This window comes from Varanus komodoensis, unplaced genomic scaffold, assembly GCF_004798865.1.
Source record: "Varanus komodoensis strain SLA01 unplaced genomic scaffold, ASM479886v1 scaffold41, whole genome shotgun sequence".
Classification (NCBI taxonomy): domain Eukaryota; kingdom Metazoa; phylum Chordata; class Lepidosauria; order Squamata; family Varanidae; genus Varanus; species Varanus komodoensis.
This window is the reverse complement of record NW_025335954.1, coordinates 5708625-5728185: the sequence shown is the minus strand read 5'-3', so window position 1 is coordinate 5728185 and position 19561 is coordinate 5708625. Positions and strand designations below refer to the sequence as shown.

General features: G+C 50.7%; 1 protein-coding gene across 1 annotated transcript; it reads left to right on the top strand.

Moving 5' to 3' along the window:
* Positions 1-3444: 3444 nt before the first annotated feature.
* On the top strand, positions 3445-15928 carry OS9 (OS9 endoplasmic reticulum lectin; the record flags this gene model as incomplete). Its single annotated transcript, XM_044443244.1, has 6 exons — positions 3445-3576; positions 4465-4707; positions 8458-8674; positions 10125-10292; positions 13344-13456; positions 14640-15928. Coding segments are annotated over 6 exons (1011 nt in total), but the record flags the coding sequence as incomplete, so codon positions are not given.
* Between the last annotated feature and the right edge of the window lie 3633 nt (positions 15929-19561).

The window sequence follows — 19561 nt, the reverse complement described above, 5'->3', positions numbered from 1 at the left end:
GACAGGGGGAGTGCATCCTTGTTGGTTCTTCTGGACCTCTCAGTGGCTTTCGATACCATCGACCATGGTATCCTTCTGAATAGGCTAGCGGGATTGGGAGTTGGAGGCACCACATGGCGGTGGTTCCGCTCCTATCTCAATGGCCGATTTCAGAAGGTGGTGCTGGGGGACTGTGGCTCTGCGCCATGGCAGTTATGCCATGGAGTTCCGCAGGGGTCCATTTTGTCCCCTTTGCTTTTTAACATCTGCATGAAACCGCTGGGAGAGGTCATCAGGAGGTGTGGGCTGCGGAATCACCAGTACGCTGACGATACCCAGCTCTACCTCTCGTTTTCCACCAACCCAGGTGAGGCAGTGGCTGTGCTGAACCGGTGCCTGGCCGAGGTAATGGGCTGGATGAGGGCCAATAAACTGAAGCTCAATCCAGACAAGACGGAGGTCCTGTTGGTGGGTGGATCAGACCTCAGGATGGGGGACTTAGGCCTTGTCCTAAATGGGGTTGCACTCCCTCTGAGGGACAGGGTTCGCAGTGCTCCTCGACCCTGAGCTGTCTTTGGAAGCTCAGGTGACGGCGGTGGTGAGGAGCGCCTTCCTTCAGCTTTGGATGATACATCAGCTGCGTCCCTTCCTAGAGCATGATTGCCTGGTGACAGTGACACACGCGCTGGTAACTTCCCGATTAGATTTCTGTAACGCGCTCTACATGGGGCTACCCTTGAAGACGGTCCAGATACTTCAATTGGTGCAGAATAGAGCTGCCGGGCTGCTGATGGGGACTGGGCGTTGTTCTCATATAACCCCAGTTCTTTGTCAGCTCCACTGGCTCCTGATTGAAGTCTGGACCCAATTCAAGGTGTTGGTTATGACCTATAAAGCCCTCAATGGCTTGGGACCTGGTTATCTAAAGGAACGTTTGCACCCATATATGCCCTCCCGCCCCTTGAGGTCAGCAGCAGATGCCGTCCTCCAGGAACCCTCTGTGAATGAGATTAGGAGGGTGAGCACCTGGAGGAGGGCTTTCTCTGTGGTGGCGGCCCATCTATGGAATGCGCTCCCCATAGAGGTCCGCCTGGCGCCATCGTTATTTGTTTTTATTTAAAACTTATTTTAACTGTTAATTATTTATTAACTAGGTTTTTTTAAACGGAGAATGCACTGGGGGGGGTGTTATTTATTGTATAATTTGTATTTATTTATTTTATTCTGTATTTATGTGTTGTGAGCCGCCCCGAGACTTTGTTGCGATGGGGCGGCATAGAAATGTTTTAAATAAATTAAATAAATAAATAATGCTGATCCCTAGTTTAGCATTACATACCTGTGCTCCTTACCTGCCCTCTCTTCCAGCGTGGGAGTGTGAACAATAGAGTGGGTGTATTCCCTTTCATTTTCAGCTAACTACAGCTTATCATAAGGACAGTTTTCAAATCATGGTAGTACTACTAATTTGTTTAAGCCAGAAATTGCCAGAGGCTTCATGAGTGCTTGTCATTTCCACTTTTAATTACCAACCCAGGGGCACCCTATCCTGAGTGTTTCCTGATGTACAAACCTGGAAACTGTGGGTTGTTCATGGATTAAACAACCCAGAGTTAGCCCAACAACTGACCATAGTTTGTTGTTGGGTTAACTCTGGGTTGCATGTCACAAAACATCTCACAAATGAGGGTGTTCTGGGGTTGTTACCTGAAATCAGAAATGGCTTGTGTGTAGCACAGATGCTCCACTCATCACTATATGCATGGTTAAACAACCCAGGAATTGTAGCATGGCATGCAAGCCAAGTCATTATGTCCAAATGGGAACAAACTGGTTTGTCTGAACAAACTAATTTCAAACTGTGACTTATGATCCTGGTTTATTAAAATAAACTATAGTTAAGACCAACCACAGTGACTCTCTCTTTGCTTGTAATAACCAGCTATGGCTAGTTGAAAATGAAAGTGAAGGTTTCCATTTTCTCTTAGCTAGGCCAGACAGAGAAAAAGCACAAGAGCCTGAGTCTTGTTCATGTAGGACCAGCTGTGATTTAGTGTTATGTCTGAATGCTGTCTTGGAAATTTTATTGACCAATATGCTTATTTTGCCCAGCCCATTCACGTTCAGATAGTGACAGGTGGTGAACAAAGACTTCTGTGGACCACAAAACCCAGCTAGAGAAATTAGAATCATTAGCCTCTCTGGGTTTTGCAGTTTCACCAAACACTGTCCAGGAGAGTTTTACACTTCTTTACTGTGCGCTCAATCAATCAGAGTGCCTACCCCCCCAACCCCCCCACTCCCTCCTATTCTCAGATTTTTGCTTCTTTGAAAAAAAATCAAACAGTTGATTGTTCAATAGTACTTACATTAAAATCTTCCCAAAAGACTTGTGAATTAATACTCTTTTCCACTGAAAGGGAACTGAAGCTGAAAGTTCTGCAAAATAGAGTAACATTTTCCAGGTGGCTCAGGGTCTAGTATTGGTTCCGTATTGCATTTACTACTGACAATGTATTTGAACTTCATGTGCAAAAGCCGGGTATCAGCCATTTTGTCAAATTACAGGAGACAAAGGTAGGAAGCAGGGCTAGTCCTGCAGCCCTACTGGAAGATCAGGCTCCTTTTTCTTGGTTTCCAGCAGGTCAGCATCAATTCTACTAGCTTAAGGACTGGTACCCGACTTGCTTTTTTCCTCTTTCCTCCCATCACCTTTTCCTTTTGTGTTGTGTCCTTTAGATGGTAAGCATGTAGACATATCTAAGCTGCTCTAAGAGCCTTTTCAGCTGAAAAGTAAAATGCTTTAAATGGAGTGGCTTTTTCAATGTCAGTTAGCAAGTTCATGGCCAAGTTGAGTTTTTGAGTAGTTTCTCAAGTTGAAGCCCCATTGTATGATTCTTTAGCTCCACTGTGTGCCATGTACATGGGACAGGAATAAGTGTGCTTGCACAGGGACTGGGTTCACAGGGTTTGCTAAGTCACCAGTGAGCTTCCTGTGAGAAGGCTCCATCAGAAAGCCATGTGTTTGTCAGACTCATCATGAGCTTTGGCCTAAAAATACCACTCTGTTGCTTTCTATGCAGCTTGTTGTTTCATGCAAACCTGCCCAATTTTGTGCCTACTTAAGTATGGAAGTAGGCACAAAATTCAGCACACTGAGCATCTCCACCCCACATATGGCATATCTCCAATGTTCATTTATATTTTTAATTTTAATGTTAGTTTCTAGTACTTTTGGGCAGCCAATTTTTTTTTATGAAGTGTGGCGGTGGTGCTTGGTGAACTTGCAGAAGCTTAATGGATGAGTATGGTTTCCATTGGTCAGCAGAAGCAGAAAAAGTATGACAAGTGAATAGATGTTTGCAGATTTGCATGTGACCTTTACAGGTTTCAGAATTCATCTTTTCTTGGTGCTGTGAGTGTGTGTGTGTATATCCTGGTGAGGGAGTTCTTGCCACTTCCTGATCTGCAAGAAGATCTAATGCTTTTATTGCCTGGATCTTTCCAGATTTCAAGAAAAAGATCCACTTTAAAGTCATCCGGAACCCGGGGGACTTAGTTCAGTTCATCCATGACTTGAAACAGAATGCCAAGAAGGTAAGATTCCAAAGCAAGTCTTGCTACTTCTTGGGCTGGCTTAGGTTATTGCTAGGCAAGCTTTTTCGATATACATGTGGAATTGCTTTCAGTGTGAAGCTTCCTAGTTCAGGGACCATGTGCCACTGAACAGTTGTTGCTAGGAAGCAGCAGTGGGGAGAAAGAGCTGCTGCCATTATGCCCTGCCTGGGTGCTTTCCAGAAGCATCTGGTTGGACACCGTGGAATGCAGGGAGATAGGCAAAAGAGATCTTTCATCTGAGCCCCTTTTAACATTTCACCCTACTGATAACAATTTATCATCACTATGCAGCAGATCCCATGACTATCAATACTGCTAAAAAAGCTCATACAATTTCTTAATGACAAACATAATGTTTAAGCCCATAAACTGCTGTGCTGTTGCTTCTACTTTTTAAGCCAAGTTTCTAGCACATGGGACTGCAAGAACAACTGGGTCACTTTTAAAAATTGATCTTTTAAATTACTTTATCATTTGTTTCTTATTTCTTTATCTGGCTTTATTCTATTGTTTTATTGTTTAAAATAAACATTGTATTTTAACTAATGCCTTTGATGGTAAGCTGTCCAGACAGCCTTTTTTGGTTAAGGGTGCAGCATGTAAATCATAATGTTTGAAAATGCATGCACAGGATCTGGGTAAATCTCTGGTTTAAGGAACAAGCATACTTAGGTCCCCTGCGTGGCATTTTGTCCCTACCATAATAAACAGGCAATGTAGCATGCACACGAGCTTAATTGGCTTGGGTTTTGTTAAAAAGGCTTACTTCCACAGGTTTGGAAAAATCTCATTCCTATTACTTTTAAGGCAGGCATACAGAGGCCATCTACCCCCTTAGAATTTCTGAGCATCTCTTTGTCCTTTCAGAGCAAAGAGAAGTCTAGTGAATCAGAGGAAGCATCGCCAGAACCGCCCTCAAAAAGTGAGCCACCAGTGGGAACGGAGCACCTGGAAGATGAGGCCCAGGATGATGATGAGGATGAGGAAGATCTGCTAGGGAAGTTTGAGAAGGAGCTGGAAGATATCTTGCTGCCTAACTCTGAAATGGCCAAGCTGAAAGAAGAGGTGAAGTCTGAGATGGAGAAGGAGTTTGATCACATTATTGATGAGGTCAGGATCCATGAAACTCTCTGTCGCCTTTCTGCTGTGCTTTTCCCACACCCAGTCCAGGATGTTCTGTCTCTGTCCCTGTTTGTGTACCCCTTGCCTTCAGTGTGCTGAGAAGCAGGAGCATTTGGGGGGCTGTGCTTTAGAAAAAAAAGGAAGGGGAAGTGAACACTATGATCTGTGTCAAGGGTCATTGATTAGGCTGGCTAATATTTATTTATTAGATGTATATCCCACCTTTTTCTTTTTTAAAGACAAGAGATGGGCCTTTGCAGCAGGCTCTCTGATGCTTTGAAACTCCCTTCCTCTTGACATGTGCCTATTCCTTTTTGCAAAGGCATTGGGGCAGAGACTGAAGACCTTTCTGTTTAAAGCTGTGTTCAGTTGAATGGTCTATGCCGTCAGAGCAGCTCTGCAGTGGATCCATGATGCTTGCTATGTGGCTTTTGCCTCTTGTATTATTTCTTTGGGATACTTCTATTCTGCCCCATTCGCATAAGCCTCGGGGCGGCTTCCATCAAATAAATAACAATTCAAAAATATAAAAATTGGACACATCCAGGCAATAAATAAAACCAATAAATAATTTAACAATGAATTAAAATGCTGTTTAAATAAAAAGGTCTTGGCCTGGCGCCGAAAAAAAAAATGACGGCGCCAGGCGGACCTTTCTGGAGAGCGCATTCCATAAGTGGTGCGCCACTGCAGAGAAGGCCCTCCTCCAGGTACTCATCTTTCACGGAGGGTTCCCGGAGAAGGGCCTCTGCCACTGATCTCAAGAGGTGGGAGGGCATATATGGACGCAAGCGCTCCTTTAGATACCCAGGTCCCAAGTTGCTTAGGGCTTTATAGGTAATCACCAGCACCTTGAATTGGGCCCGGACTTCAATGGGGAGCCAGTGAAGCTGACAGAGGACTGGGGTTATATGAGAACAACGCCCAGTCCCCATCAGCAGCCCGGCAGCTCTATTCTGCACCAATTGAAGTATCCAGACCGTCTTCAGGGGCAGCCCCACATAGAGTGCATTACAGAAGTCTAATCGGGAAGTAACCAATGCATGTATCACTGTCGCCAGGCAGTCGTCCTCCAGGTAGGGACACAGCTGATGGATTAGCCGAAGCTGATGGAAAGCGCTCCTCACCACTGCTGACACTTGAGCTTCCAAAGCCAGCTCCGGATTGAGGAGCACTCCCAAGCTGCAGACCCTGTCCCTCAGAGGGAGTGCTACCCCATTCAGGACAAGGTCCAGGTCCCCCACCCCAGAGCCCGAACCACCCACCAACAGGACCTCCGTCTTGTCTGGATTGAGCTTCATTTTGTTGGCCCTCATCCAGCCCATTACCTTGGCCAGGCACCGGTTCAGTACAGCCACTGCCTCACCTGGATTGGTTGAGAAAGAGAGGTAGAGCTGGGTATCATCAGCGTACTGATGATTCCGCAGCCCACACCTCCTAATAACCTCTCCTAACGGTTTCATGTAGATGTTGAATAGCAAGGGGGACAAAATAGCGCCCTGCGGTACTCCATGGCATAGCTGCCATGGCACAGAGCCATAGTCCCCCAGCACCACCTTCTGGAATCGGCCATTGAGATAGGAGCGGAACCACTGCAAAGCAGTGCCCCCTATTCCCAATCCCGCTAGCCTATCCAGAAGGATACCATGGTCGATGGTATCGAAAGCCACTGAGAGGTCCAGGAGAATCAACAGGGACGCACTCCCCCTGTCTTTCTCCCTGCACAGGTCATCATACAGGGCAACCAAGGCAGATTCAGTACCATAACCGGGTATGAAGCCGGACTGAAATGGGTCCAGATAATCAGTTTCATCCAAGAGTGCTTGGAGTTGTCCCGCCACCACCTGCTATAACACCTTGCCCAAGAACGGGATATTGGCCACCGCTCTATAATTGGTGGCCATCTCTGGAACCGGAGATGCCTTCTTTAGGACTGGCTGGACTACTGCTTCCTTTAAAGGGGCAGGTACTAGGCCATCCCTCAGAGAGGAGTGAAAACCTCCAGGATCCAGATTCCTATCCCGTCCTTGGCTTTGTTAAGTAGCCAAGATGGGCAAGGGTCCAATAAGCAGGTGGTGGGACGTACTTGTCCAAACACCTTGTCCACATCATCAGGCCACAATAACTGAAACTCATCCAACAATTTAGGACCAGACAGCAACATTGGTTCCTTCCCTGAAGGCTCTGAGTTACTAGTGGAGTCCAGCTCGTGACGAATCTGAGCGATTTTCTCCTTAAAATGCTTGGCAAAGTCGTCACAGTGGGCCGTCGAAGGCGGTATAGGATATTTCTTAGGGCCTGATGAACCAGCCCATTTACCACCCAAAAAAGCTCCGCTGGACGGCATTGTGAGGAGGCAATGGAAGCGGAGAAGAATTTCTTCTTTGCCGTCCTCACCGCCACAGCATAGGCCCGATAGTGGGCTCTTAAGTGTGTTCGGGCAGATTCATCCTGTGATCTCCTCCACCTACACTCTAGACATCTCCCAACCCGCTTCATCGCCCTAATTCAGGAGTGTACCAAGGGGATGAACGGGCTCTGCCAGGCGGGAGAGGATGCTTAGGAGCAATCGTGTCAATAGCCCTGGTCATTTCCCCATTCCACAGTCTGACCAGAGCCTCGACAGGAGCACCAGCCTTATCAACTGGAAATTCCCCCCAGAGCCTTCAGGAATCCATCTGGATCCATCCGGCTCCAGGGGCGGACCCACACAATAGGGTCCGCACCCTTACAGAGGGAAAGGCCACTCTCGAGCTCAAACCTCACGAGGAAGTATTAGAAGTATCTTGTATTAGACTGGGCTTTTGTCTTATACATTGTTTTGAGAGCTGTAGCTTTGGAAAGCAGTTTAAAAAAAATTCCATGGAAGCCTTGAGGATCGGATGCATCTGAACTCGGAGGTGTCAGATCAGCCTGTGCAGAATAGGAAGGCGCAGCGGAAGCAATCTTTGCCTCCTTCCACCCAGTAGTTTCATCAGATAGGCTTTTTTTCCTGTCTAATAAGGATGGTAGAGTGGGAGATGGAAGGAGGCTAGAATAGACACAGATTGCTTGTATCCTGGTCTCTCCATTTTCCTCCTTTCCTTGCCCACCAAAATTCCACCTTCCTGAGGCTGATTTTCTGACCTTGAAGGAGAGTTTTTTCCATTCAGGCAAAGAGTGGGTGGGGGAGTGAGGTCAGATCTCTGGCTGTGCAGCTTAGATGGCTTTCTGAAAAGACTAGATTACAGTCGACAACATACTTGGCTGTGGACACATTTAGCTTCCACAGAAAGGGCAGCAAGCAACAAGTGACTGAGTAGAAGGCAAAGGTGGGGTCCGAGCCCCAGTGCACTAAACTCCTTTTCAGCACCAGCAATAGCCCATTTCACAGCAATCCCAGCCTCTCTTCTGAATTCCCAGATTCCTGCCTGGATTTCACACATTTATCATGCTGGCCTACCTTCCTCCCCCAGCCCATGTTGCTGGTGTATAACCAGGCCACAAAGGACACAGTACAGGGCAATACATCAAGGCTACAAAAATTCTGTCCTTTTCTGCCACTTCTTGCAGACACTTAGTGCATTAAAAGGTATATTTCTAGAGTCCCAAGAACTAGAAACTTGCTTTAAACTAGTTTTAAGAATCCAGATCCTGCGCTGAATTGTAAGAAATAACAACAATTGTACATTATATTTATGACCCACCTTTCTCCACACAAATCTTGACCTGTATTTTCTCTGCTTGTTTGCTTTGTAGGTGGAGGATGAGCTGGAAACGGAAGGCCTGAAAGGTGAGTTTGATCGAAAACAAGCCTCCAAGTCTTTGGCTTCAACCCTCAACAAACTCATTGACAAGCTGGATTCTGGCAAAGTCCCAAATAAGGGGGATAAGGAACAGGAGCGCCCTGAGGAGGAAGAGGAGATGTCTGCAGGAGGCAGTGCTGCTAAGGAAAGGGCAGCCAAGCCAGCAACAGGTATGTTCCTGTTCCAAAGATCTGTTTTTGTGAAGTCAGCAGTCTGTGTGGTTCTGGCTAAGCCTGGAGAAGCCAGCAGGGCGCACTGTTTTGCCACAGGCAGCATTGCAAGGAATGTGCAGCATGCTCACATGCTTGATCGAGGCAGGAAGGCTGGGGCTGGCCTGCATCAGCCTTGTCCAATAAGGTGCCCAGCAAATGCACTTGACTGCAAGTCCCGCAGTGCTCAGGCAGCCTGTTGGCATTGATGGGAGTTGCAGTCCAACACATCTGCAGGGCATCAGGTTGGGCAAGGCTGCCCTACAGTGTGAAGGCAAGTGACTAGGAAGCTGGTATAACTAGGAAACAGGAACAGCTAGAAATTGATGCTCTTTTGAACATTCTAAGGGGGAGATGACTTGGGAACCTTCCCCTGCTCATGTTCTTGAACTTCTTGTGGGCCCCAGTCTGGAAAAGCAGCCAGGGATGCTCATGGTGGGGCTGAACAAATATTTGGGCACAGTTCTTGAGGTGTGTCTTGCCATAGTTCACTTCTGCTGGCTCCTCCTGGGAGTCTTCTATGGGCACTTGCCCATGACTGAGGATGTGGCTCTGCAGCCATTTTCCACTCGGCTTCCCTCGCTGCTGGCCAAGGACACATGCAGGACAAAAGACTGTGGCCACCGGAAGCATCTCCTAGTGAAGCTCGCTGGTTTCTGGGGCTAAAAAGGCATTGCCAAGCACTGACGAGATCCCTGCTCCTCAGTTTGCTGCTGCTGCTGCTACTGCTGCTGCTCAGCCGTTTTGCCAGTTCCTAGGTAAAGGGAATAATTCTTTGCCTTTAAAGAGGTTTTGACTTCCTAGGTCATGCTCCGATTCCCAGTTTTTGGCTTTTGCCTTTGCCTAATGCTAAGTTTTGCAGTTGTCCAGAGTGCCCCTTCTCTACTACTGAAGGCACTTTATTATTCCCTGCACCTACTGCAGACCTGCACTGTTCGAGGTCTCCGTAGCCAAATACATCCCACTGACCATGTGCTGCAACCTGCCGGGAGGTGGAGAGCCTTTGCCTTAGTTTCTCCTAGGCTGGAAGAGAACCAGTTCATACGGAGCACCTGGTGGGTTGCCGTACAAAGCTAGCGGGCTGCATTTCGTCTGCAGAGCAGGCACAGCGCAGGTCTGGCCAAGAGGCTGATCTCTATACCTTTTCGTGACTTCTCGCCTTCCTTTTCCTCTGCTGTCCAGGGACCTTCTGCTTTCTGCAAACACGCTTTGAAGCCACTCAGTGCTTTGCCCAGGGCCTGTTTGAGGCAAAGGTAGCCTAGCTAGATGGCAGGGAAGAGCTCCCTTCTGTTCTCCTGAGTGCAGAGCGTACCAGGCGTGCCAGCAGCCCGTCCAGCTCGTGCGCGCTCTCCCTCCTCCCGTCCTGCAAGCGCCAGCATACTGACGTGCCTCTGTCCCCTTTCTGTCTCAGATGGCGACCCAGACGGGCGCGTGAAAGTCAGGGTCACTAAAGTAAGGCCAGGTAGCGCTCGGCAGAAGGAGCTGCGAGTCCAAGAGATGAGCAGGGACAACCCGCAGCTGCGCCACATAGAGAGTGTGGTTAAGGACCTGTTGGAGAAGGAAGGCCTGAAGGCAGAAGGTAATAATGCAGCCGTGCAAGCTGGGCAGCGGGTGATAGGAGATGCTCGCGAGCCTTTCCCTAGGCCGGGAGGGCACAGGGTTTTGGGGAGAGGCCGCCAGGAGAGAGCAGTCAGGGACCCGAGCTCACCCAAGGACTGGAAGGCCCGTCTGAGAGGAGAATCTCAAGACATTATCTGATTAATGCCTTCCCCAGAGGAGGTGTGTAAGGCCAGGGCTGCCCCCATTTCCTTAATTAAGGGAGCAGTTGTGAAGGGGCTGTAATTCGTCGATGGTTGTTTCTCCGCCACTCACAGTCCCTGCAGTTCGGGCTTTAAAGGATCTAGAAAAGGCCTCTAGCTGGTGCTGTGTTTGAGGCTGCCCGGGCCAGCCTCACAGCCTTCCTCCGCAAGCGGGTGCTTTCCCCATGGGTTGGACTGCAGCTGGCTGGGCATGAGGAGAGTTGCATTTCGACACATCGGGTGGTACCGGACTGGGAAGGAAGGCTGCAGCATCGGGGTAGGCAGAGAGCTCTGTGCTCTGCCTTGGTCGAAAGCAGATCCGCGCATCCAACACCAGCTCCCCTATGACTGCCGAAGGCCCACCACTGTTTGTGCGGATCTTGTTCAAGGAGGCATCGGGTGGCAACTGCGCCTTTTGAAGTATGACCACAAGGTCGTACTCCTGCAACAGCAGGAGGCTGGACTCGATGGCCTTCATGGCCCCTTCCTACTCTACTATTCTGTGATGCTAAGGATTGCCGCTGGCAGCTACTTTTGACATGGAAAGTCTATCTTTATTTGAATCACTCTTAAAAGCAACGACATCACCCCAAACCAAACAATTTACAGGACGCTTTGAGTCATGATTCATCAAGGGGTATGCTGAAATTAGGAGAGTAAGACACAGACTTCTAAAATTGGCATGTGTTTTTAAAGTGAATTCAAACCATATAACCAAACATTAATGTTTAATGCTGAACATTAAAGTAGCGAAAAAGTATGGATGGGCAGCAGGTTGTTGTTGAAGTGGATCCCACTGTGGTTTGCATCTTTTTTTATATATCAGTTTTGATCAATCAACTAGTCTTTTGTCAAAACCAGAGCATTTAAGAAGGGGAAAATATCTACATGCTTGAGGCCTAGACTCGACTGAGTAATCCATCATTTTCTTGTATAAAATAAAATTGTATAAAATTTCTTTCTTTTTATAACACACACACGTATATGAATCTATACAGTATATAAGACAATGTCTGATTCTTCTTTTTGAATTCCCAGTAGATTGTGAGCAGTGTAATGAGCAGAGCAACCCAAAGTTGCAGGCCTGCTGGTTGGAGGGGATGGAAGTGCTCCTCTCCTAGCGAAAAGGACTCCCACCATCAGCAGTGTGTGTTCTGGGGATCCATTGCAGAGACCCCAGTGCACCTGTAGCAAGCCTCTGTGTGCAGAGGTTTGCCAGTGCGGGCCCCAAAACAAGGTGTTGGGACCCAAGCCTATGCATCTTTAGGCAGAAGAAAGGCCCGGGAGCTCAGCTTGCCGCAGCCGGCTGTGCTGGGCGTTGTTGGCCCCTTTTCTGCCCACACATGCACAAGATGGTGCCCACGGCCGCCTTCCCATGAGCCCCTGTGCCTCAAAGCTAGTGGCCGTCCTCCTTGGGACTCCTGCATGGGGAAGCCTGGCGCTTCTCGAGCTGAGGATCCGTGTGCGGCCACAATCCCCCACAGCCCCACTGCAGCCGTGGGCGCGGCAGGCTGCCTGCCTGCCTCAGTCACTTCTCCTTCCCACCCCACACTGCTGTCAAAGAGGCCCTCGCAGCTTAATCCTTTTGGCGGGGTGGGGATCTTGGGGGGTCCACATCCTCCGCCTCTCCCACTTTCCCCATGCTCTTGTCTTCGACCCTTGTAGAAGCACGCAGCACTTTGCTCCTTGGCAGTAAGAGGAGAGCCGGGGAGACACGCATGACTTACAGCCAAACCCCACAAGAAGTCACTGCGTGTGTGCACGCACACACTCCTTGGGTGCCCCCAGGTGGCTGGAAGGGAGCAAACTACAAAGCTGCCTTCTCTGCTCCGGCTCTGCTTTACTGGTTGCTTGGCGTTTTGAGAGCCGGGCCGCATCAGTCCTCTTCAAACAGGGAAGCGTGACTTGTGGCCCTCTGGCTGCTTTGGCCTACCAAAGCAGGCACCCATCAGCCCTAAGTGCCATAGCAAGTGGTGAAGGATCCTGGGAATTGCACGCTGCCAAAATGTGGTGGGTCACAAGCCTTACCTTGCCTTCCTTCCAAAATGAGACTCTTCCTGCGTCTCCTTGGAGCGTAATGGCAGCCGACACATCTGGCCACACAGTGCTCTCCCGCTTACCTGCTTCCACGCTGCTTCACTGGCAGGTGTTTGCAGGGGCAGGGAAACACTGAACAACGCGATGCTGTCCTGCCCTTCCACCTTAACCAAGTATCACTGGGAGAGGCAGGGAAGGAGTGCGGCCAGCCGCAGTTGCACCTCGAAGATAGCTCTCTGTTTGCACCAGAGAGAATTATCTTCTCTCTGGTTGTGGCCCGGAGCCAGGCTAGTGGTCCCACGGCTTGATCTCTTGCCCCAGCATCTCCCCCTGAAAAACAGGCCTGTGCCGCCTCTTTTCCTGGCAGGGAGAAGCTGCTTGGGAATGTGCGAAACCTCCCCAGCATGTTCCTGCACCAGGCTGCTGAACCTCTTTCAGCCCGAGTGCTGACCGGTTTGGGGAGGAGCTTGGGCTGCATGCCAGCAGAGGGCAGGGCCAGAACGCCACCCACCTTAGCCTGAAGCGCTGACTGCTCGTCACGGAGCTGTTGGAGAAGCACACCTGCCTTTTCTGATGAGCCTGGGGGTCATCCCAAAGCCAGGAAGCCATCAAAGGCCTTCTGGCAGGGAGAAGGGCTTTCTGAGGAATGCCAGAGGGCTCGAGTCAGACTCCAGGAGGCCAGGCTTGGCCTGCAGGCCTGAGGTGCTGCACCCTGCTATTTGCCGTTCTCCTAAATGTAACACACGGAGGATTTCACGGGCTGTCTAATGTTCGGCTGACTATGTGGCCGGCAGGTAAAATTGAAATCAAGATTGTGACAACGGGTGGCCTTGGGGAGGAGGATGACACCCACTGGCTGTCAGAAGAGGACACCAAGAACCTCAAGGACATTTTCTTCAATATTTTGGTGAGGACCTAGGATGCACCATTACCCTTGTTTGAGTGGGGAAAGCCGTTTGAGTGAGCAGAGGAACTGTGTGGAAGTCCTGCCTTGGCGTGTGGGAGATGCAGAGGCTGGCTGCACTTTGGGTGACTGAGGGAGGGGGGTCGTTCTGCCCACGGCCTGCTCTTGCGCCCTGCCCCATGCGTTGGATCCGGGTATCGGCATGTGCATCTGGGCGCTGCAGCAGCCTGCTTCTGCCAGCCCCTAGTCTCCTGAAAATGCTACACAGTAGCCCACAGCCAAGACGGGACCGTGGCTTGACTGGGTTTACCTTATCCAGGCACTTAGTTCATGGCTTGTTTGATGATTAGATTAAATTTAACCTAATCCAGGTTACTTTTATTTAATATGCCTGTTTTAAACCAACATTTTAGCTATGGTTAGTTTGAATTTCTTGTGAAGCAGCCAGAACCTATGGGAATGGAGGGGGTACATTAAAATCTGAATACAAAAATAAACCATGAGCAGCCCATGAAGAGTCTCTGTTGGGCGAGCTGTGGGTTGTTCAGCATGCTTCTGTTAGCCCAGTAGGGATCAGAAAAGAGGGCAGCTCACAGCCCCTTCAGTGCTTGACTGTGCATCTTGGTGCTGTCTGAGCCCTGTCACAGGGTCCAGGAATGCTTCCGAGGAGGCTGTGATGCAGGCGGGAAGAGAAGGGAAGGGAAGGAGCCCCGAGGTTTCGCCCTTCCCATGGCAGGAGGTGCCTTCAGTAAGCAGAGCTCTTCTGTCAGTGGGAGGCAGACCTCGGATGGAACCCAGCATTCCTTGAAAGAGAGAGCCTTGCCACGGAACAGACCAGAGGCTGCCTGAGTTGGCGGAAAGTTGAGGCCCCTTAGAGCGGGCAGATTGGGAAGCATAGATGTGACCCACGGTGCAGCTTCCCCACGGTGCAGCTTCCCCACGGCCGGCCCCACGGTTCATTTGCTTGAAGGTGCACGAGCTGCTTTCCCGGCAGGAGGAGGGCAGGGCTTCCCTGCCCCCCAGCTTGGCCCTTGTTGCTGGCAGTGTTGGGGGACAGTGTGTGAGGCGGTGTGCCGTGTGGCTTTCCCGCCTTGGGCACGAGAATGTCCTCAGCGTGTCTCCTGCCGGGGACGCGGGTGGAGCGTGTGTTTGTGCGTGTGCTCACGGCCTTGCCTTGCTTTCTTAGATCCAGGGCACAGAGGAAGCTCACAAGGAGCAGAGGCGGCAGCGCCAGCTGGAAGACAACTACCGTTTTGTGTGGGGGCGCAGCCAGGAAGAGCTGCCCACTGCCGGCGGCACCGACTCCGACGAGCTGGATTTCTGAACTGTGCCAACTGTCCAAACTCAGACGATGGTGGCTGTTCCCTTGCAGGACTGGGCCGGCGCCTCCTGGCTGTGTTGCCGGGAGAACCAGCACGCTTCCCCACTGAGCAGAATCCCCTTCGAATGTGCACAAGGCACGCGTGAGGGGCGCCCCCTTTTCACAGGGGCAGACTGTCCTGGTCAGGCCCTCTGCTGTGGCGTGAGTTTGCCTGAGGCACCCCAGCCACGCTTTCTCAGCACATTGTTTCCAGGAGCTGCCTCCAGTGGCAGCAGTGGCATTTCCACGGGTGCCAGGCTCTTGGCCTCAGTTTCCTGCCAGTGGCGCTCACCCTCGGGACGCAGACGGCAGGCAGCTCCCTGGCCTTTCCTCTGTGGGAGCCATGTGCAGCTGAGGCCTTGGCCTGGAACTGCTCGCTCCCCCATGCAAAGGAGAGCCCTCAGGAGAATCCCTTTGGGTCAGTGCAATCTGGAGTTGGGGTGAAGACCTGGAACCGGCGCCCATCTGCTTCTCACACACTCAGCCTTGTGTGCTTTGGAGGAAACATCAGCCCCGGGCTTGTGTGGATGGCTGAGTGTCACCTGCGTGCCTTGAAATGTTGAACTGGAGGAGAGGGTGCTCTTTCCCTTTCCTGTTCTGGCCTTTTCTCAGCATCCCTCCTCTCTTGATATGCTCCTGAAGCGTTTCGTGGGCTGAAAGCGGCTCTTCCCCATCATACCAACTGCTCCCTGCCCACCTTTACACTTGCGCAGAACCAATCTGGCATGCAGGGATGCAGCCTTTGGCCAGCGATAGCAGGAAAGAGAGAGTGCAAAGGGAAGGAAGGGGTGGGGGAGAGAAGGATGCAGGATGCTGCTCCCGAGCTGCATCGTCTCACCTGCACCAGGCCTTCGACGGAGGAGCGTGTGGACTGCATAAAAATGGAACCTCCCCACAAGTGCAGGCTGGCTCCTCCAGGCTGCTCTTGCAGTGAGAAATGAGCCACTGCAGATTCTGAACAATCGGCCACTGAACGGGTGACTGGAGGTGAGGAATCACTGCCTGCCCGGGGAAGGAGCGATGCCAGAAGACTCCTGCCACCTTGCTGACTTGGCATATGTGGGACGATTCTCAATTCACTTTTCTATCAAATAAATCCAGATCGACCCAGCCTAGATTTTGTCGTTTGATTCAGCGTGTGCAAACACATCAGAAGAGGTCAGGTTACCTCTTTTGGCATGTTGCCGAGGAGAATTCAGTCAGGTTCAGCGGAAGGCATTCTTTTGTCTAGAAGGTGAATACATCTTGCATGTTGTCAAGGGTTGGTGCAGTTCTCCTCATGAGCGATCTTGAAGGGGAAGCTCCTCCCACAGTCGGATGGGCCAGACACCACTTGGCACAGGGCTGGATCGTGGAAAGGAGGCCGTGGCTGGACCACATGCTGTGTGGAGGGAGGCGTGCGTAGGCCAGCCTGATGGGTTTTACTGGGTGGATGGGGTAAACCTGCCCAGCTGCTCCCCACCCCCAGCTAAATTCACTTTCCTCCTGTTTGGGCGCTATAAGTAGAAAAGGGGCCACTGTCCCTGCCTGCTTCCGCTAAAGCGATAAACTGCAAGGCTCAGTTGCTCTCTAGGGCAGCATGCAATTCAGTCCTTGGGCAGGAGCTGCGACAGGTGCCACCCTCCTCTGCTCTCAGCTGCCAGGCAGCTTACCCAGCTATCTAAACAGCAGCTGAAACAATAAGACACCATCACTTGCAGTCGCTGGCAATGCCTGCCTTCTAGGACCAGCGTTGCATCCACGTTTGTGTCTCCTTAAGTAAGTGGAGGCGGGGGGGGGGGGTTGCATGGCCTGCCCACAAGGGTGTGCAATTAGATGCCCGTCAGCGTGTCTCTCCGCTTGTGCGGCAGGTCCCAATTGTGCGTTCTCGCCGTAAAACAGGCTACACATGCAGCAGAGCACCTGGAGGAGGGAGCCCCACGCCTCCTTTCCCAGAGCGCCACTTCATGCAGGACTGGTCGGACTAGCTGGTGGGAAGAGGATATTTAAAAAAATGCCCTGTGAACATGGCCATTTGGTACCCTTGAAATGTGGCCTTACACATCAATGAAGAATCGCTTTGTGGGCCAGTATTGCCAAAAGCTGAAAAGATTGATGTTTGAGGCTGTGGTGCTTGAGAGCAGCTTTCCCATGCCTCTGGCCAACAGTTTTCCAGCCTACTGCTTGATACTTGGGGACTGTGTATGAATGGGATTCTCTACTGTTGAGCTACAGGCCCTGCTGCTGGAGCGAAGCGGGGGCAACCTGGAGGCCAAAACATCCAGCAAGGTACAGTTCCCATCCACCCTGGCCAGAATAGCCAGTGGTGAGGGATCCTGGGAGCTGTAGACCCCAATAACTGGAGGGTCCCAGCTTGCCCATTTCTGCCCCGAGGGATGCAGAGAATCGGGCTCATCCAGTTATCCCAAGCTCTTTGTCAGGAAGGCCATAGTCATCACCAGCTGCTTCTCTGGGATCCTGTGTCCTCAGTGCTCACTGCCCTATTGCGAGGAAGGGCAGGGCACCCTCGGATGACTGAGAGGCCTCTGGTCAGCTTGGCATTCCTAGGCCTTCCGGTGCACATGGTCCAACAACCTTGCAAGGGAGCGTTATGCTGAGACACATCACCGGCCCCATGAGCTCCGTAGCTGAGTGGACATTTTTAAGGCTGACTCTCCCGGCCCCTAATCCAGCATCTGGTCATCCTCAGGAGACCATACAACTGGCCGTTGTGCCGGGGAGTCATACTGGCCATTTTTCCTGGGGTCAGAGCCCCAGAGTGCCTGTTGGCAATTGGTGCTTGGCACATGCAAGTGTGCCGTCCCGTGGCAGCTTTCCCAGGGTGGCGCCCACCCGGTTTTTTTAGGCTTCAGCTCCCATCATCATTGCCCATGCACCAGGCTGGCTGGGGCTGGTGGAGAATGTAGTCCAACACATTGGGAAGCCCTTCCACTGGAGAAGGCTGCTTATACAAGCGTAAGCTGCACCTCTCACCTCTGATGCAAAGAAGAGGCCGAGGAAGCCTGGAGCCATGAAGGAACTCCTCAGGTCGACTCTGCCCCTTCCAGGCAGAACAAGACGGTCCAGTTCACACGTAACAACAGCCCAGAGCATGGATCAAAAGCATGAGTTGCTTTTGGATCATGGGTTGTTAAGCATGTGAACCCTGCCCTATGTTTGTCCATCACAGAAAAGCTCAAAGGGGAAAAGGCAGCATTTGTTGTTCAGGAGAAATAATATGATTTCAATAGAAACGCAGTGCACCTCTGCCATTCTTTGTCAGGTTGGGTTAATGTTCACCAACCACCCTCTTTTGCAAGATGACCAAAGCACTGAACAATATATAACACTGAAAGACTGCTCTGCCCGCTGTAGCCTGACCATCTAAAGCGGCACGTGTCATCTTGATAACATGGGCAGACATCATCTGCAGCCTGCTTGCTGCCGGCCTCCTTCAGCCACTTCTCGTGCAGCCTGTGGAGCTGTGAGGACCCTCCCCAAACTCCCCCTTCTTAGTGCCAGCTTGAGAGAGCCTGTTACCTCCCTTGCTAGTCCTTGACAGAGCGGCTCCCTAGATTTTTTTTTTTTTTTTTTTTTTTTTGGAAGCTGGATTCAGAAGGTGAAAGAAGATTGAGAATATCATTATTATGAGGAACCCAAGGTGGCTCACATAGCTCCATTTTATCCTTGGAACAACAACCCTGTGAGGTAGGTTGGGCTGAGAGTGTGATTGGGCCAAAGCCACCTGTATGTCACAACCCCGAAAGTGGCAAAAATCAGCAGGTCAGCAGAATGCCTTGAAAGTTACAGTATTTGCTAGGGGAGGGCCCCTGAGTCCCATGGTGTGATGGGGCTTTCAATGGTGCACTGGAAGTGGGTTCAGGGGAAGGCATCCAAAGTCAGTCCTCGACGCCCACCCTGCAGATCACGGCCCTGAAAGTGGCCAAAATGGGCAGGTCGGCAGAATGCTTCCAAATTTGCAGTGTTTGCTAGGGGAGCTCCCCCAATACCCATGGTGCGTCGGCCCTTACATGGGGCACTGCAAGTGGTATCGGGGGAAGGCGCCAAATATCGACCCACGACACCCAAAATCAGCCAGCGACACCTACCTATACAAACAGAAATAGATTTGGTTACAGATCAACAACAGGCTGAGCTAAAACTCAAGGCAGAGATAGAAGTACAGCCAAGAGAAGATCTGGAATTTCCTGAACAAATCTACAGAACCCTTCGAAACTACTGATGGCGCTGGAATGGTCATCCATATCAAGAAATCCAGAAAAAGAAAAAGCCTTCACCAGATCTGTCACTCTGGATGCCCTCTATAGGATTTTTATCCCCAGACAGCCAGCCGCATCCATAACTTGCCCTGAATGGCTGGAGGAGTCCAAGCTCATTAGAACATTCCAAGAAATACCTAGGCAATGGCAAGTTGCCCCGAGAGCGAAAGGCCCACTGATATGGCAACGGATAAACAAATGGAATTCCATGCTGCTGAGCAAGATCTTTCCTGAGTGGCTGTTGATCATTGTTGTCAATTTACAACATTTTGCTAAACTCCTGAAACAGAACCAGGATGCAAATGATAGAACTCCTCCCGTGCCTGTGAGGGTTCAAGAGAAATTGAAATGACCTAGAAATTAAAGTCTTTAAGACGATCTCCCTGTATGGAAGAGCCACCTGACAAGAGAAGGCTGGTAGAGGGAGCATGACTTGCCGCCATGAAGATGGCAGCACAGGAGATCTGCTCCACCCCAATCCAGTCTATT